The sequence below is a fragment of the Oncorhynchus keta genome, chromosome 1 (assembly GCF_023373465.1).
Source record: "Oncorhynchus keta strain PuntledgeMale-10-30-2019 chromosome 1, Oket_V2, whole genome shotgun sequence".
Lineage (NCBI taxonomy): Eukaryota > Metazoa > Chordata > Actinopteri > Salmoniformes > Salmonidae > Oncorhynchus > Oncorhynchus keta.
In genome coordinates, this window is record NC_068421.1 from 33,071,763 (window position 1) to 33,087,867 (window position 16,105).

General features: G+C 49.6%; 1 protein-coding gene across 2 annotated transcripts in view; it reads left to right on the forward strand.

Moving 5' to 3' along the window:
* Positions 1 to 16,105, forward strand: part of LOC118396139 (neurobeachin-like) — a 415,134-nt gene that overhangs the window by 152,550 nt on the left and 246,479 nt on the right. For both annotated transcript variants that reach the window (XM_052522064.1, XM_052522066.1), the window contains exons 18-28: positions 4,866 to 4,974; positions 5,295 to 5,376; positions 5,589 to 5,712; positions 6,155 to 6,347; positions 6,707 to 7,060; positions 7,248 to 7,556; positions 7,631 to 8,065; positions 8,315 to 8,532; positions 8,927 to 9,080; positions 14,147 to 14,327; positions 15,873 to 15,982. In XM_052522064.1, the coding sequence (XP_052378024.1) occupies positions 4,866 to 4,974; positions 5,295 to 5,376; positions 5,589 to 5,712; positions 6,155 to 6,347; positions 6,707 to 7,060; positions 7,248 to 7,556; positions 7,631 to 8,065; positions 8,315 to 8,532; positions 8,927 to 9,080; positions 14,147 to 14,327; positions 15,873 to 15,982 (2,269 nt within the window). The remainder of the gene's footprint in view (positions 1 to 4,865; positions 4,975 to 5,294; positions 5,377 to 5,588; positions 5,713 to 6,154; positions 6,348 to 6,706; positions 7,061 to 7,247; positions 7,557 to 7,630; positions 8,066 to 8,314; positions 8,533 to 8,926; positions 9,081 to 14,146; positions 14,328 to 15,872; positions 15,983 to 16,105) is intronic.

The following is a 16,105-nucleotide window of genomic DNA, read 5'->3' on the forward strand; positions in this document are numbered from 1 at the left end:
CTCTTCTCCTCTCTTCTCTTCTCCCTTTACTCTTCTCCTCTCTTCATCTTATTCCTCTTCTCCCCCTCTTCTCCTCTCTTCCACCTCTTCTCCTCTCTTCTCCCTTTACTCTTCTCCCCCTCTTCTTATTCCCTCTTCTCCCTCTTCTCCCCTCTTCTTATCCCTTCTTCTCCCCTTTTCTCTTCTCCCTTTACTCTCTTCTCCCCTCTTCTCCCCACCCCTCTTCTTATTCCCTCTTCTCCTCCTCTTCTTATTCCTATTCTCCTCCCCTCTTCTTATTCCCTCTTCTCCCTCCCCTCTTCTTATTCCCTCTTCTCCCCTTTTCTCCCCTCCCCTCTTCTTATTCCCTCTTCTCCCCTCCCCTCTTCTCCCCTTTACTCTTCTCCCTTCTTCTTATTCCCTCTTCTCCTCCCTCTTCTCCTCTCTTCCCCCCTCTTCTCCTCTCTTCTCCCCTTTACACTTCTCCCCCATCTTCTTATTCCCTCTTCTCCCCTTCCCTCCCCTCTTCTTCTCCCTCTTCACCCCTCTTCCCCCATTTACTCTTCTCCACTCTTCTTATTTCTCTTCTCCCTTCCCCCTTCTCCCTTGGATTCTTCTCCTTCTTCTCCTTCTTCTCCCCTTTACTCTTCTCCCCTGTACTATTCTGCTTCTTCTCCCCTCTTCTCCCTTTACTCTTCTCCTTCTTCTTATTCCTCTTCTCCCCCTCTTCTCCTCTCTTCCCCCCTCTTCTCCCCTTTACTCTTCTCCCCCATCTTCTTATTCCCTCTTCTCCCCTCCCCTCTTCTTATCCCTTCTTCTCCCTTCTTCTCCCCTTTACTCTTCTCCCCTTCTTCTCCCCTCTTCTCCCCTTCTTCTCTCCTTTACTCTTCTCCCCTTCTTCTCCCCTCTTCTCCCCTTTACTCTTCTCCCCTCCCCTCTTCTTATTCCCTCTTCTCCCCTCTTCTCCCCTCTTCTTATCCCTTCTTCTCCCCTTTTCTCTTCTCCCCTCTTCTTATTCCCTCTTCTCCCCTCCCCTCTTCTTATTCCCTCTTCTCCCCTCTTCTCCCCTCCCCTCTTCTTATCCCTTCTTCTCCCCTTTACTCTTCTCCCCTCTTCTCCCCACCCCTCTTCTTATTCCCTCTTCTCCCCTCTTCTCCCCTCCCCTCTTCTTATCCCTTCTTCTCCCCTTTTCTCTTCTCCCCCTTCTCCCCACCCCTCTTCTTATTCCCTCTTCTCCCCTTTTCTCTTCTCCCCTCTTCTCCCCACCCCTCTTCTTATTCCCTCTTCTCCCCTCTTCTTATTCCCTCTTCTCCCCTCTTCTCCCCTTTACTCTTCTCCTTCATCTTATTCCCTCTTCTCCCCCCTCTTCTCCTCTCTTCCCACCTCTTCTCCTCTCTTCTCCCCTTTACTCTTCTCCCCCCTCTTCTTATTCCCTCTTCTCCCCTCTTCTCCCCTCTTCTTATCCCTTCTTCTCCCCTTTTCTCTTCTCCCCTTTACTCTTCTCCCCTCTTCTCCCCACCCCTCTTCTTATTCCCTCTTCTCCCCTCCCCTCTTCTTATTCCCTATTCTCCCCTCCCCTCTTCTTATTCCCTCTTCTCCCCTCCCCTCTTCTTATTCCCTCTTCTCCCCTCCCCTCTTCTTATTCCCCCTTCTCCCCTCCCCTCTTCTTATTCCCTCTTCTCCCCTCCCCTCTTATTATTCCCTCTTCTCCCCTTTTCTCCTCTCCCCTCTTCTTATTCCCTCTTTTCCCCTCTTCTCCCCTCTTCTTATTCCCTCTTCTCCTCTCTTCTCCCCTTTACTCTTCTCGCTTCATCTTATTCCCTCTTCTCCCCCCTCTTCTCCTCTCTTCCCACCTCTTCTCCTCTCTTCTCCCCTTTACTCTTCTCCCCCCTCTTCTTATTCCTCTTCTCCCCTCTTCTCCCCTCTTCTTATCCCTTCTTCTCCCCTTTTCTCTTCTCCCCTTTACTCTTCTCCCCTCTTCTCCCCACCCCTCTTCTTATTCCCTCTTCTCCCCTCCCCTCTTCTTATTCCCTATTCTCCCCTCCCCTCTTCTTATTCCCTCTTCTCCCCTCCCCTTCTTATTCCCTCTTCTCCCCTTTTCTCCCCTCCCCTCTTCTTATTCCCTCTTCTCCCCTCCCCTCTTCTCCCCTTTACTCTTCTCCCTTCTTCTTATTCCCTCTTCTCCCCCCTCTTCTCCTCTCTTCCCCCCTCTTCTCCTCTCTTCTCCCCTTTACACTTCTCCCCCATCTTCTTATTCCCTCTTCTCCCCTCCCCCCCCCTCTTCTTCTCCCCTCTTCACCCCTCTTCCCCCATTTACTCTTCTCCACTCTTCTTATTCCCTCTTCTCCCCTTCCCCCTTCTCCCCTTTACTCTTCTCCCCTTCTTCTCCCTTCTTCTCCCCTTTACTCTTCTCCCCTGTACTATTCTCGCTTCTTCTCCCCTCTTCTCCCCTTTACTCTTCTCCCTTCTTCTTATTCCCTCTTCTCCCCCTCTTCTCCTCTCTTCCCCCTCTTCTCCCCTTTACTCTTCTCCCCCATCTTCTTATTCCCTCTTCTCCCCTCCCCTCTTCTTATCCCTTCTTCTCCCTTCTTCTCCCCTTTACTCTTCTCCCCTTCTTCTCCCCTCTTCTCCCCTTCTTCTCTCCTTTACTCTTCTCCCCTTCTTCTCCCCTCTTCTCCCCTTTACTCTTCTCCCCTCCCCTCTTCTTATTCCCTCTTCTCCCCTCTTCTCCCCTCTTATCCCTTCTTCTCCCTTTTTCTCTTCTCCCCTCTTCTTATTCCCTCTTCTCCCTCCCCTCTTCTTATTCCCTCTTCTCCCTCTTCTCCCCTCCCCTCTTCTTATCCCTTCTTCTCCCTTTACTCTTCTCCCCTCTTCTCCCCACCCTCTTCTTATTCCCTCTTCTCCCCTCTTCTCCCTCCCTCTTCTTATCCCTTCTTCTCCCTTTTCTCTTCTCCCCCTTCTCCCCCCTCTTCTTATTCCCTCTTCTCCCCTTTTCTCTTCTCCCCTCTTTCCCCACCCCTCTTCTTCCCTCTTCTCCCCACCCTCTTCTTATTCCTCTTCTCCCTCCTCTTCTTATTCCCTCTTCTCCCTCCCTCTTCTCCCCTCTTCTTATTCCCCTATTCTCCCCCCCTCTCCCCTTTACTCTTCTCCTTCTTCTTATTCCCTCTTCTCCCCCTCTTCTCCTCTCTTCCCCCTCTTCTCCTCTCTTCTCCCCTTTACTCTTCTCCCCATCTTCTTATTCCCTCTTTCCTCTTCTCCCTCTTCTTATTCCCTCTTCTCCCCCCCCCTCCTCTTCTCCCCTCTTCTTATCCCTTCTTCTCTTTTCTCTTCTCCCTCTTCTTATTCCCTCTTCTCCCTCCCCTCTTCTTATTCCCTCTTCTCCCCTCTCTCTCCCTCTTTATCCCTTCTTCTCCTTTACTCTTCTCCCCTCTTCTCCCCCTCTTCTTATCCCTCTTCTCCCTCTTCTCTTCTCCCCTCCCTCTTCTTATCCCTTCTTCTCCCCTTTTCTCTTCTCCCCCTTCTCCCCCACCCCTCTTCTTATTCCCCTCTTCTCCCTCTTCTCCCTCTTCTCCCCACCCCTCTTCTTATTCCCTCTTCTCCCTCCCTCTTCTTCTCCCTCTTCTCCCCTCTTCTCCCTCCCTCTTCTTATCCCTTCTTCTCCCCTTTACTCTTCTCCCCTCTTCTCCCCACCCCTCTTCTTATTCCCTCTTCTCCCCTCTTCTTATTCCCTCTTCTCCCCTCCCCTCTTCTTATTCCCTCTTCTCCCCTCCCCTCTTCTCCCTCTTCTTATTCCCTATTCTCCCCTCTTCTCCCCTTTACTCTTCTCCCTTCTTCTTATTCCCTCTTCTCCCCCCTCTTCTCCTCTCTTCCCCCCTCTTCTCCTCTCTTCTCCCCTTTACTCTTCTCCCCCATCTTCTTATTCCCTCTTCTCCCCTCTTCTTATCCCCTCTTCTCCCCTCTTCCCCCCTTTACTCTTCTCCACTCTTCTTATTCCCTCTTCTCCCCTTCCCCCTTCTCCCCTTTACTCTTCTCCCCTTCTCCCCTTTACTCTTCTCCCCTTCTTCTCCCTTCTTCTCCCCTTTTCTCCCCTTTACTATTCTCCCTCTTCTCCCCTTTACTCTTCTCCCCTTCTTCTCCCCTCTTCTCCCCTTTACTCTTCTCCCCTCTTCTCCCCTTTACCATTCTCCCCTCTTCTCCCCTTTACTCTTCTCCCCTCTTCTCCCCTTTACCATTCTCCCCTTTACTCTTCTCCCCTCTTCTCCCCTTTACCATTCTTCCATCTTCTCCCCTTTACTCTTCTCCCCTTTACTCTTCTCCCCTTCTTCTCACCTCTTCTCCCCTCTTCTCCCCTTTACTCTTCTCCCCTTCTTCTCCCCTCTTCTCCCCTTCTTCTCCCCTTTACTCTTCTCCCCTTCTTCTCACCTCTTCTCCCCTTTACTCTTCTCCCCTCTTCTCCCCTTTACTCTTCTCCCCTTCTTCTCCCCTCTTCTCCCCTTCTTCTCCCCTTTACTCTTCTCCCCTCTTCTCCCCTTTACTTTTCTCCCCTCTTCTCCCCTTTACCATTCTCCCCTTTACTCTTCTCCCCTCTTCTCCCCTTTACCATTCTTCCATCTTCTCCCCTTTACCCTTCTCCCCTTTACTCTTCTCCCCTTCTTCTCACCTCTTCTCCCCTTTACTATTCTCCCCTCTTCTCCCCTTTACTATTCTCCCCTCTTCTCCCCTCTTCTCCCCTTTACTATTTTCCCCTCTTCTCCCCTCTTCTCCCCTTTACTCTTCTCCTCTCTTCTTCCCTCTTCTACCCTCTTCTCTTAAAATAACTATTGTATGAAGTGTAAAACTGTCACCCAGGGACTCCTAACAGGGTTACTGTGTGTGTCTGTCCACAGAAGGAAGGTTGAGATCATGCACACACACAGTCTCTTCACTCTGCTGGGGGAGAGGCTGATGCTACACACCAATACTGTATCAGTGACCATCTACAACACGCTGTACGAGGTACATTCTTCTCTGTATAACTACACACAGACACACACACACACACACACCGCACACACACATACACATACACTTCTTCTTCAGGGATCCCTCGTAGTCGAGTTTGATTTCGGTGTGCGGTTGAGGTCTTGGTCTGTCTGGCTGGCCATGGGTCCGTAGATGGCTGAACAAGCCAATCCGTGACCTGCAGATCGCGTGGCAGTGAGGTCTGGGATGGTTATAGCCTCGTGCTGATAACCTCATTATCTCCGCTCCACTGTCCTGTTACCGTGTTGCATCCCTATTCCCTACTTAGTGATTGTCGGTGTTCTTCCCATCAGATCCTGACTGAGCAGGTGTGTACCCAGGTCGTCCACAAACCCCACCCTGAACCAGACTCTACAATCAAGATACAGAACCCCAGTAAGTCTGTCTGCTGTCCCTGTGAATGTTACTGTAGTCAAGTCAAACTTTATTTAAAGTGCGGACTTAGCAAAGTTGTGTGTGTGTGTGTGTGTGTGTGTGTGTGTGTGTGTGTGTGTGTGTGTGTGTGTGTGTGTGTGTGTGTGTGTGTGTGTGTGTGTGTGTGTGTGTGTGTGTGTGTGTGTGTGTGTGTGTGTGTGTGTGTGTTCCAGTGATTCTTAAGGTAGTAGCGACTCTGTTGAAGAGCTCGTCCCCCAGCGTTGAGCTGATGGAGGTTCGACGTCTCTTCCTCTCAGACATGATCAAATTATTCAGTAACAGCCGCGAAAACCGACGGTGAGGACAGACACACACACACGCACACACACACACACACACACGTAAACAGTCATCATCTAATTTACAGCTGTGTAATGACTCTTCCCAGCAGTGACAGCACTGTTTGCATCCTGCATCCTGTCAATCATAAATCGTTCACGAGATATTGATGGTATAACAGATAACTATCATCGCCAATCTACTCGCTATTGTTGTCTAACTACTGACTATATAACAAAGCATCAGATCATTTCACTAATTCACATAATAGAAGGTGATCAGAATGAATTGTGACTCAGAGGGAGTACTTGAGAATATGCTGTTGGCCTACAGACCGACTTTAACTTAGACTACTGACTATGTAGCGATGGTCTCTCCTGCTGTTTGCTCTAGTAGTGAGTACCTTATTGATAATAGTCGTAAAAGTAAATATTATTCACGGTATATTGTCTGTCTCTAGGTGTTTGTTGCAGTGTTCAGTATGGCAGGACTGGATGTTCAGTCTGGGCTATATCAACCCTAAAAACCCAGAGGAACAGAAGATGATGGAGATGGTCTATAGCCTCTTCAGGATCCTGCTCTACCATGCCATCAAGTATGAATGGGGAGGTTGGAGGGTCTGGGTGGATACACTCTCCATCGCTCACTCCAAGGTAAGACTCAGCGGCTGTCTGCGTCCCAAATGGCACCCTATTCCCGATATAGTGCACAACTTTTGACCAGGACCCTAGCGCAATATGTAGGTAATAGGGCATCATTTGGGACATAGATCATCAGTGGTGCCACCAGTCAGCTCTACGATAAGAGGGGAAACACTGCCCTCTGCTGTTGAGGAGGGAATTTGCACCAACAACACCTTGGATGACCAGTAGTTATTGATCATGTCTCTCCCTCTATATGGTAACCTATACGAGGCCCATAAGGAGTACCTGGCTAAGATGAGCTTGATTATTAATTATAGATGATTGATTATTGATGATGTTTGTTATACTGTTATACTGCTATACTGTAGGTAACATACGAGGCCCATAAGGAGTACCTGGCTAAGATGTATGAGGACTACCAGCGTCAGGAGGAGGAGAACATTAAGAAGGGGAGGAAGGGTCTGGTCAGCACCATCTCAGGCCTGCAGGACCTCCAGGCCGGGGGCATCCAGGGGAACATGGAGATCAGAGAGGTAGACGACCACTCTCAGACACAGACCCCGGAGAGCGAGGCCGACTACCCCGAGACTCCCGGCCTCCCCCGGAACATACTGTCGGAGGCGAAGACGGGGGAGGAGGGGGGGCTCGAGGGGACAGAGAGGGCGGGGTCAGGGGTCAGAGTGGAGGTTCATGACCTGCTGGTGGACATCAAGGCTGAGAAGGTATGTTATGGTCTCTGTTTTCATAGTTTTTACAACTGATTAATTTAGCAGATGCTCTTATCCAGAGCAACTTCCAGTATGTTTAGTTGGGGAAAAACACCACATGTCACAGTTCTTGCAGGTAGACTCTTAAAATCAGTCAGTCAGTCATTCAGTCAGCTAATCAATCATCCCTCCCTCTCCCCAGGTGGAAGCCACAGAGGTGAAGCTGGAGGACCTGGACCTGTCTCCAGAGCCGCTGGGCGTGACAGTGGGTGTGGCTGGGAGTGTTGTCTCTGAGGACAGGGGCGGGGCGTTGGTCCAGGTGGACTCCCTATTGGACAACATGTACTGTGCTGCTGTAGAGAAGCTGAGCAGCAGCGCCGCCAGCGGAGTAATGGTCCCCAACGCAACCGTCGGTGTAGCCACCGACAACCACAACACCGGTCCCCTCATCACCCTTGCTGATGACGACAAGGACAGTCTCCCTAGCAACAGCAGCTTCCTGTTTGGCCAGGTTAGTTCGTCTTTCTTTTCTTCTGCTTGTGTTTTGTTTTGTGCAAGTTAACTAAACAGAACTGAACTCAACAGGAGGAGCCCCTGGTCCTGCCAAGTCCTGGTTCTAACCCCCAACCAGACCCCGAGCCCCCAGTCCCCCCGGCTCGCAGCCATGACCTGGGCCTGCTGGCCCACATGACGGGCAGCTCTGAGCTGGGGATCATCGGCATGGTCAGTTCTGGTGGTCCAATCAACAGCATCATGGAGGAGGAGAGGTTGAAGCTCCAGACCACCCTGGGTGACGTCACCTCAATGTCCAGGGAAGAGGCCTGCTCTAAGGGGTCAGTGTTCACAGACACGGGGTCTGGAGATAGTGCTGGAGGGTCTGGGGTGTTGGAGGGGGGAGAGCCCTCGGCTGGTGTGAAAGGTAGTGGGGCGGATACAGTCAGCAACACCTCAGGCACAGAGAGGTCATACGACAGAAAGGACAAAGAGGTTAAGAAGATACAGACCACTGCTACTACACAGGTTAGTTACATTACAAGATCTCCCTATCCTCTGTTCCTCTGGTCTCCTTCTTCCCTTTCTCCCTCCTCTCTCCTCCCTCCCCGTGTTATTGAGTCTGATGAGAGGAGGAGGCGGAGGAGGAGAGGGAGGACTAAAGGACTATTAATAGTGTCTCTTCTCTGCTGTTATATAATGTTTTATTTATACACTGCTTTATATACTCTGCATTACAGTATTGTGGGTGTATGTGTGTCTGTACGTGTGTGTCAGTCCCTGCACGGTCGTACGGCGGCCCAGTTGGAGCGTGCCCTGCGTGTGGACCTGGGCTTCAGAGGGATGCCCATGACAGAGGAGCAGCGCCGCCAGTTCAGCCCTGGGCCGCGCACCACCATGTTCCGCATCCCAGAGTTCAAATGGTCGCCCATGCACCAGCGCCTCCTCACCGACCTGCTGTTGGCCCTGGAGACAGACGTCCATGTCTGGAGGAGGTGAGGGGACCGAGACACTGAGGACACTGTCCCTAATCACACCCTAGTCCCTATGTAGTGCACTAGTTTGTATCAAAGCCCATTGCCTCTCTGTAGTGCACTATTTTTGACCACTTAGGGCTACCACATAGGACATGCAGTAGAATGTTACATTTGGGTCATTTAGCAGACGCTCTTATCCATAGTGACTTACAGTCAGTGCATTCAACTAAGTTAGGTAAGACAACCACATATCCCATTCATTGAGAGTAAAACAAGAGTTACAGTAGATCCTGCAGCCAGGGTTTCTAACTAGCCTTACTGTGGCTGATTATTCACCACGTTTCCCTGAGCGTACCTAACACCTGACCTGTCTTTAATCCAGTTCTCTCCTTCTCTCTCTGCCTCCCTGCAGCCATTCAACCAAATCTGTCATGGACTTTGTCAACAGCAATGAGAACATAATCTTTGTCCACAACACCATCCACCTCCTCTCTCAGATGGTAGACAACATCATCATCGCCTGTGGAGGGATCCTTCCTCTGCTCTCTGCTGCCACCTCTCCTTCTGTAAGTCATTCAGTCAGCCTCTCTGCTATCTCTCCTTCTGTAAGTCATTCAGTCAACCTCTCTGCTACCTCTCCTTCTGTAAGTCATTCAGTCAACCTCTCTGCTACCTCTCCTTCTGTAAGTCATTCAGTCAACCTCTCTGCTACCTCTCCTTCTGTAAGTCATTCAGTCAACCTCTCTGCTACCTCTCCTTCTGTAAGTCATTCAGTCAACCTCTCTGCAACCTCTCTGCTCTCTCCTTCTACCTCTCCTTCTGTAAGTCATTCAGTCAGTCATTCAGTCAGCCTCTCTGCTACCTCTCCTTCTGTAAGTCATTCAGTCAACCTCTCCTTCTGTAAGTCATTCAGTCAGCCTCTCTGCTACCTCTCCTTCTGTAAGTCATTCAGTCAGCCTCTCTGCTACCTCTCCTTCTGTAAGTCATTCAGTCAGCCTCTCTGCTACCTCTCCTTCTGTAAGTCATTCAGTCAGCCTCTCTGCCCCTCTCCTTCTGTAAGTCATTCAGTCAGCCTCTCTGCTACCTCTCCTTCTGTAAGTCATTCAGTCAGCCTCTCTGCTACCTCTCCTTCTGTAAGTCATTCAGTCATTCAGTCAACCTCTCTGCTATCTCTCCTTCTGTAAGTCATTCAGTCAGCCTCTCTGCTCACCTCTCCTTCTGTAAGTCATTCAGTCAGCTACCTCCCTCTCTGCTACCTCTCCTTCTGTAAGTCATTCAGTCAGCCTCTCTGCTACCTCTCCTTCTGTAAGTCATTCAGTCAGCCTCTCTGCCCCCTCCTTCTGTAAGTCATTCAGTCAGCTACCTCTCCTTCACTCTCTCTCTCCTTCTGTAAGTCATTCAGTCAACCTCTCTGCTACCTCTCCTTCTGTAAGTCATTCAGTCAGCCTCTCTGCTACCTCTCCTTCTGTAAGTCATTCAGTCAGCCTCTCTGCTACCTCTCCTTCTGTAAGTCATTCAGTCAGCCTCTCTGCTACCTCTCCTTCTGTAAGTCATTCAGTCAGCCTCTCTGCCACCTCTCCTTCTGTAAGTCATTCAGTCAGCCTCTCTGCCACCTCTCCTTCTGTAAGTCATTCAGTCAACCTCTCTGCTACCTCTCCTTCTGTAAGTCATTCAGTCAGCCTCTCTGCTACCTCTCCTTCTGTAAGTCATTCAGTCAACCTCTCTGCTACCTCTCCTTCTGTAAGTCATTCAGTCAGCCTCTCTGTCATTGAGTCAACCCTCTCCTTCTGTAAGTCATTCAGTCAGCCTCTCTGCTACCTCTCCTTCTGTAAGTCATTCAGTCAGCCTCTCTGCTACCTCTCCTTCTGTAAGTCATTCAGTCAGCCTCTGCTACCTCTCCTTCTGTAAGTCATTCAGTCAGCCTCTCTACCTCTCCTTCTGTAAGTCATTCAGTCAGCCTCTCTGCTACCTCTCCTTCTGTAAGTCATTCAGTCAGCCTCTCTGCTACCTCTCCTTCTGTAAGTCATTCAGTCAGCCTCTCTGCTACCTCTCCTTCTGTCAACCTCTGCCTCTCATTCTGTAAGTCATTCAGTCAAAGTCATTCAGTCAGCTCTCTGCTACCTCTCCTTCTGTAAGTCATTCAGTCAGCCTCTCTGCTACCTCTCCTTCTGTAAGTCATTCAGTCAGCCTTCTCTGCCACCTCTCCTTCTGTAAGTCATTCAGTCAGCCTCTCTGCTACCTCTCCTTCTGTAAGTCATTCAGTCAACCTCTCTGCTACCTCTCCTTCTGTAAGTCATTCAGTCAGCCTCTCTGCTACCTCTCCTTCTGTAAGTCATTCAGTCAGCCTCTCCTCTCCTTCTGTAAGTCATTCAGTCAGCCTCTCTGCTACCTCTCCTTCTGTAAGTCATTCAGTCAGCTTCTCTGCCATCTCTCCTTCTGTAAGTCATTCTGCTTCTCTACCTCTCCTTCTGTAAGTCATTCAGTCAACCTCTCTGCTACCTCTCCTTCTGTAAGTCATTCAGTCAGCCTCTCTGCTACCTCTCCTTCTGTAAGTCATTCAGTCAGCCTCTCTGCTACCTCTCCTTCTGTAAGTCATTCAGTCAGCCTCTCTGCCACCTCTCCTTCTGTAAGTCATTCAGTCAGCCTCTCTGCTACCTCTCCTTCTGTAAGTCATTCAGTCAGCCTCTCTGCTACCTCTCCTTCTGTAAGTCATTCAGTCAACCTCTCTGCTACCTCTCCTTCTGTAAGTCATTCAGTCAGCCTCTCTGCTACCTCTCCTTCTGTAAGTCATTCAGTCAGCCTCTCTGCTCCTCTCCTTCTGTAAGTCATTCAGTCAGCCTCTCTGCTACCTCTCCTTCTGTAAGTCATTCAGTCAGCCACCTCTCCTCTCTGTCAGCCTCTCTGCCACCTCTCCTTCTGTAAGTCATTCAGTCAGCCTCTCTGCTACCTCTCCTTCTGTAAGTCATTCAGTCAGCCTCTCTGCTACCTCTCCTTCTGTAAGTCATTCAGTCAACCTCTCTGCTACCTCTCCTCTCCTTCTGTAAGTCATTCAGTCAACCTCTCTGCTACCTCTCCTTCTGTAAGTCATTCAGTCAGCCTCTCTGCTACCTCTCCTTCTGTAAGTCATTCAGTCAGCCTCTCTGCTTCAGTCAACCTCTCTGCCTCTCCTTCTGTAAGTCATTCAGTCAGCCTCTCTGCTACCTCTCCTTCTGTAAGTCATTCAGTCAGCCTCTCTGCTACCTCTCCTTCTGTAAGTCATTCAGTCAACCTCTCTGCTCCTCTCCTTCTGTAAGTCATTCAGTCAGCCTCTCTGCTACCTCTCCTTCTGTAAGTCATTCAGTCAGCCTCTCTGCCACCTCTCCTTCTGTAAGTCATTCAGTCAGCCTCTCTGCTACCTCTCCTTCTGTAAGTCATTCAGTCAGCCTCTCTGCTCCTCTCCTTCTGTAAGTCATTCAGTCAGCCTCTCTGCCCCTCTCCTTCTGTAAGTCATTCAGTCAGCCTCTCTGCTATCTCTCCTTCTGTAAGTCATTCAGTCAGCCTCTCTGCTACCTCTCCTTCTGTAAGTCATTCAGTCAGCCTCTCTGCTACCTCTCCTTCTGTAAGTCATTCAGTCAGCCTCTCTGCTACCTCTCCTTCTGTAAGTCATTCAGTCAGCCTCTCTGCCCCTCTCCTTCAGCCTCCTTCTGTAAGTCATTCAGTACCTCTCTGCTACCTCTCCTTCTGTAAGTCATTCAGTCAGCCTCTCTCCTTCTGTCATTCAGTCACCTCTCCTTCTGTCATTCAGTCAGCCTCTCCTTCACCTCTCCTTCTGTAAGTCATTCAGTCAGCCTCTCTGCTACCTCTCCTTCTGTAAGTCATTCAGTCAACCTCTCTGCTACCTCTCCTTCTGTAAGTCATTCAGTCAGCCTCTCTGCCGCCTCTCCTTCTGTCAGTCAGCCTCTCTGTTGTGCTACACCACCATCCAGTGGTGGCTAGATAGAGCTGCATGTTTAGTTGTTAATTATTGATCAGCTTCCAGGAAATAGGACTAGTTAATTGTCTTTATTGATCGTAGCCATTTTCATTTGCTCAGCTTCATTCTGCTATCTATTCAGTTTAAGTTGGTGATTGTTTTCTGTGTGTTTTGTTTGTGTTAAGGATTTTATGTGCTTTAACTGCTGATTGTATCTGTTGATTTTATCATGTATTGTTTGTTTGTATGCATGGCCAGAGTACCCAAGTTAGTTAGTTTTATTTTCTTTCATAACGTTTATTTTCTCAGATACAATGGAACCATTTCTATTTCTGGATCTGTCCCCGCTTCACCCCTCCCCTGACACCTCTTCACCCTTCTCCCCCTCCCCTGACACCTCTTCACCCTTCTCCCCCTTCCCTGACACCTCTTCACCCTTCTCCCCCTCCCCTGACACCTCTTCACCCTTCTCCCCCTCCCCTGACACCTCTTCACCCTTCTCCCCTCATTCAGTCAACCTCTCTGCTCTCCTTCTGTAAGTCATTCACACCTCTTCACCATTCTTCTCCCCTCCCCTGTCATTCACACCTCTTCACCCTTCTTCTCCCCTCCCCTGACACCTCTTCACCCATGTTTAGTTGTTAATTATTGATCAGCTTCAGGAAATCGGACTAGTTAATTGTCTTTATTGATCGTAGCCTTTTCATTTGCTCAGCTTCATTCTGCTATCTATTCAGTTTAAGTTGGTGATTGTTTTCTGTGTGTTTTGTTTTTCTCCTGTTGATTTTATCCATGGCCTCCCCTGTAACCCCAATGGAACCATTTCACCCTTCTCCCCTCTGACACCTCTTCTTCTCCCCTCCCCTGACACCTCTTCACCCTTCTCCCCTCCCCTGACACCTCTTCACCCTTCTCCTCCTGACCCCTTCACCCTTCTCCCCTCCCCTGACACCTCTTCACCCTTCTCCCCCTCCCCTGACACCTCTTCTTCTTCTCCCCTCCCCTGACACCTCTTCACCCTTCTCTCCCCCTCTGACCCCTTCCCCTTCTCCCCCTCCCCTGACCTCTCTCCCTGACACCTCTCCCCTCCCCTGACCCTTTTCCTCCTCCTTCCTCCCCTGTCCCCTGACACCTCTTCACCCTTCCCCTCCTCCTTCCCCTGTCCCTGACACCTCTTCACCCCTTTTCCTCCTCCTCCTCCCCTGTCCCGCTTCACCCTTTTCCTCCTCCTCCTCCCCTGTCCCCGCTTCACCCTTCTCCTCCTCCCCTGTCCCCGCTTCACCCTTTCCTCCTCTTCCTCCCCTCCCCTCCCCCTCACCCCTCCCTGTCCCCTCCCTGACCTTCCCCCTTTTCCTCCTCCTCCTCCCCTGTCCCCGCTTTGCTTCACCCCTTCTCCTCCTCCCCTGTCCCCGCTTCCCCCTTTTCCCCTTCACCCCTTTTCCTCCTCCTTCCTCCCCTGTCCCGCTCACCCCACCCCTTTTCCTCCTCCTCCTCCCCTGTCCCCCTTCACCCCTTTTCCTCCTCCTCCTCCCCTGTCCCCGCTTCACCCTTCTCCTCCTCCCCTGTCCCCGCTTCACCCCTTCTCCTCCTCCCCTGTCCCCTCTTCATCCCACCTCCCCCTCCCTATCCCCTCTTCACCCTTCTCCTCCCCTGACCCCTGACCCCCTGTGCTGTGAGCAGGCTGAGTTGGAGAACATTGAGGCAGTCCAGGGCATGTCTTCAGAGACGGCTGTTTCCTTCCTGTCCCGTCTCATGGCCATGGTGGACGTTCTGGTGTTTGCCAGCTCACTCAACTTCTCTGAGATAGAGGCTGAGAAGAACATGTCCTCTGGAGGCCTGATGAGACAGTGTCTACGACTGGGTAAGAGTGTGTGTGCGTGTGTGTGTGTGTGTGCCTGCGCGCGCACTTGTCACAGACATTAACTGTCATATTAGATGATGAATAATGTCCGGAAATGCCGTGGCAAAAGAATTTCACGATCATTTCAGTAATTCTAGTATCCATGAAATCCCTCTTAAGGATCCGCCCCTTTCTATTATTTTTACCCAAATCTAACTGACTGTAGCTCAGGCCCTGAAGCAAGGATATACATATTCTTGGTACCATTTGAAAGGAAACACTTTGAAGTTTGTGGAAATGTGAAAGGCATGTAGTAGAATGTAACACAATAGATTTGGTTAAAGATAAAACAAAGGGAAAAAAACTGTTATTTTGTGTATTTTTTGTACCTTCATCTTTGAAATGCAAGAGAAAGGCCATAATGTATTATTCCAGCCCAGGTGCAATTAATATTTTGGCCACCTAATGGCAGCAGTGTATGTGCACTGTTTTAGACTGATACAATGAACCATTGAATTTCTGTTCAAAATTTAGTATCAAGACTGCCCAAATATGACTCATTTGTTTATTACTAACTTTTCATGTTCAAAATTGTGCACTCTCCTCAAACAATAGCCTGGTAAACAATAGCCTGGTATTCTTTAACTGTAATAGCTACTGTAAATTGGACAGCACAGTTAGATAAACAAGAATTTAAGCTTTCTGCCAATATCAGATATGTCTATGTCCTGGTAAATGTTCTTGTTACTTACAACCTCATGCTACTCGCATTAGCCTACGTTAGCTCAACTGTCCCGTGGAAGGGACATCGATCCCAAATTACTAACTAATTCATTTTCTAAATGCACTGCTATTAGATAGTAAATGTGCTTTGGTGAGTCATGATTTTGATAAATAGTGTGTGTCTGCTGCAGTGGTTGGTACTTCAGTCAGGTAGGTTGAGGACAGACTTTTGAAGCTAGCTCTGAAGTCCACACACACACACACACACACACACACACACACACACACACACACACACACACACACACACACACACACACACACACACACACACACACACACACACACACACACACACACACACACACACACACACACACACACACACACACACACAGTTTTCTCTGAATTACCATTCACACAAAACCACAGGCAGTGGTTACATGCTGATAGAGAAAGACATGCACTGTTCAGTGGCTCCAGGTGATATATGGGGAATATGTCTGTAGCACTGAAATGTATAATCTCTCTACTACACACACAGTACTGTCACACCCTGACCCTACCTCATGTTCTCCACTGTGTCTTCAGGCATGGGCCTCTCTCTCTCTCTCTCTCTCTCTCTCTCTCTCTCTCTCTCTCTCTCTCTCTCTCTCTCTCTCTCTCTCTCTCTCTCTCTCTCTCTCTCTCTCTCTCTCTCTCTCTCTCTCATCTGTAGTGTGAAATTTGTCTGGCTGTTGATTTCACCATGACTCTGGCTTGGCAGGTTGGAGATAACAGTGATCATATCATTAATGAGTTTCAAGATGCAGCTTCTGATACCCTGTCTGTCTGTCCTGCCAGTGTGTTGTGTAGCAGTGAGGAACTGTCTGGACGTTAGACAGAGACAGAGGGACAGAGGGACCAACAGTAAGAGCCAGGACAACCTGTATGGTACAGCATCTGCCAACAAGGTATGTCCTCACTAAACTCATAATTTAAAAATGCACATCAAGTTGGTAATAATGGTACCTCAGATGGTTGGCTGAGACACCGGACATACAGAACTACTACAGTTGAAGTCGGAAGTTTACATA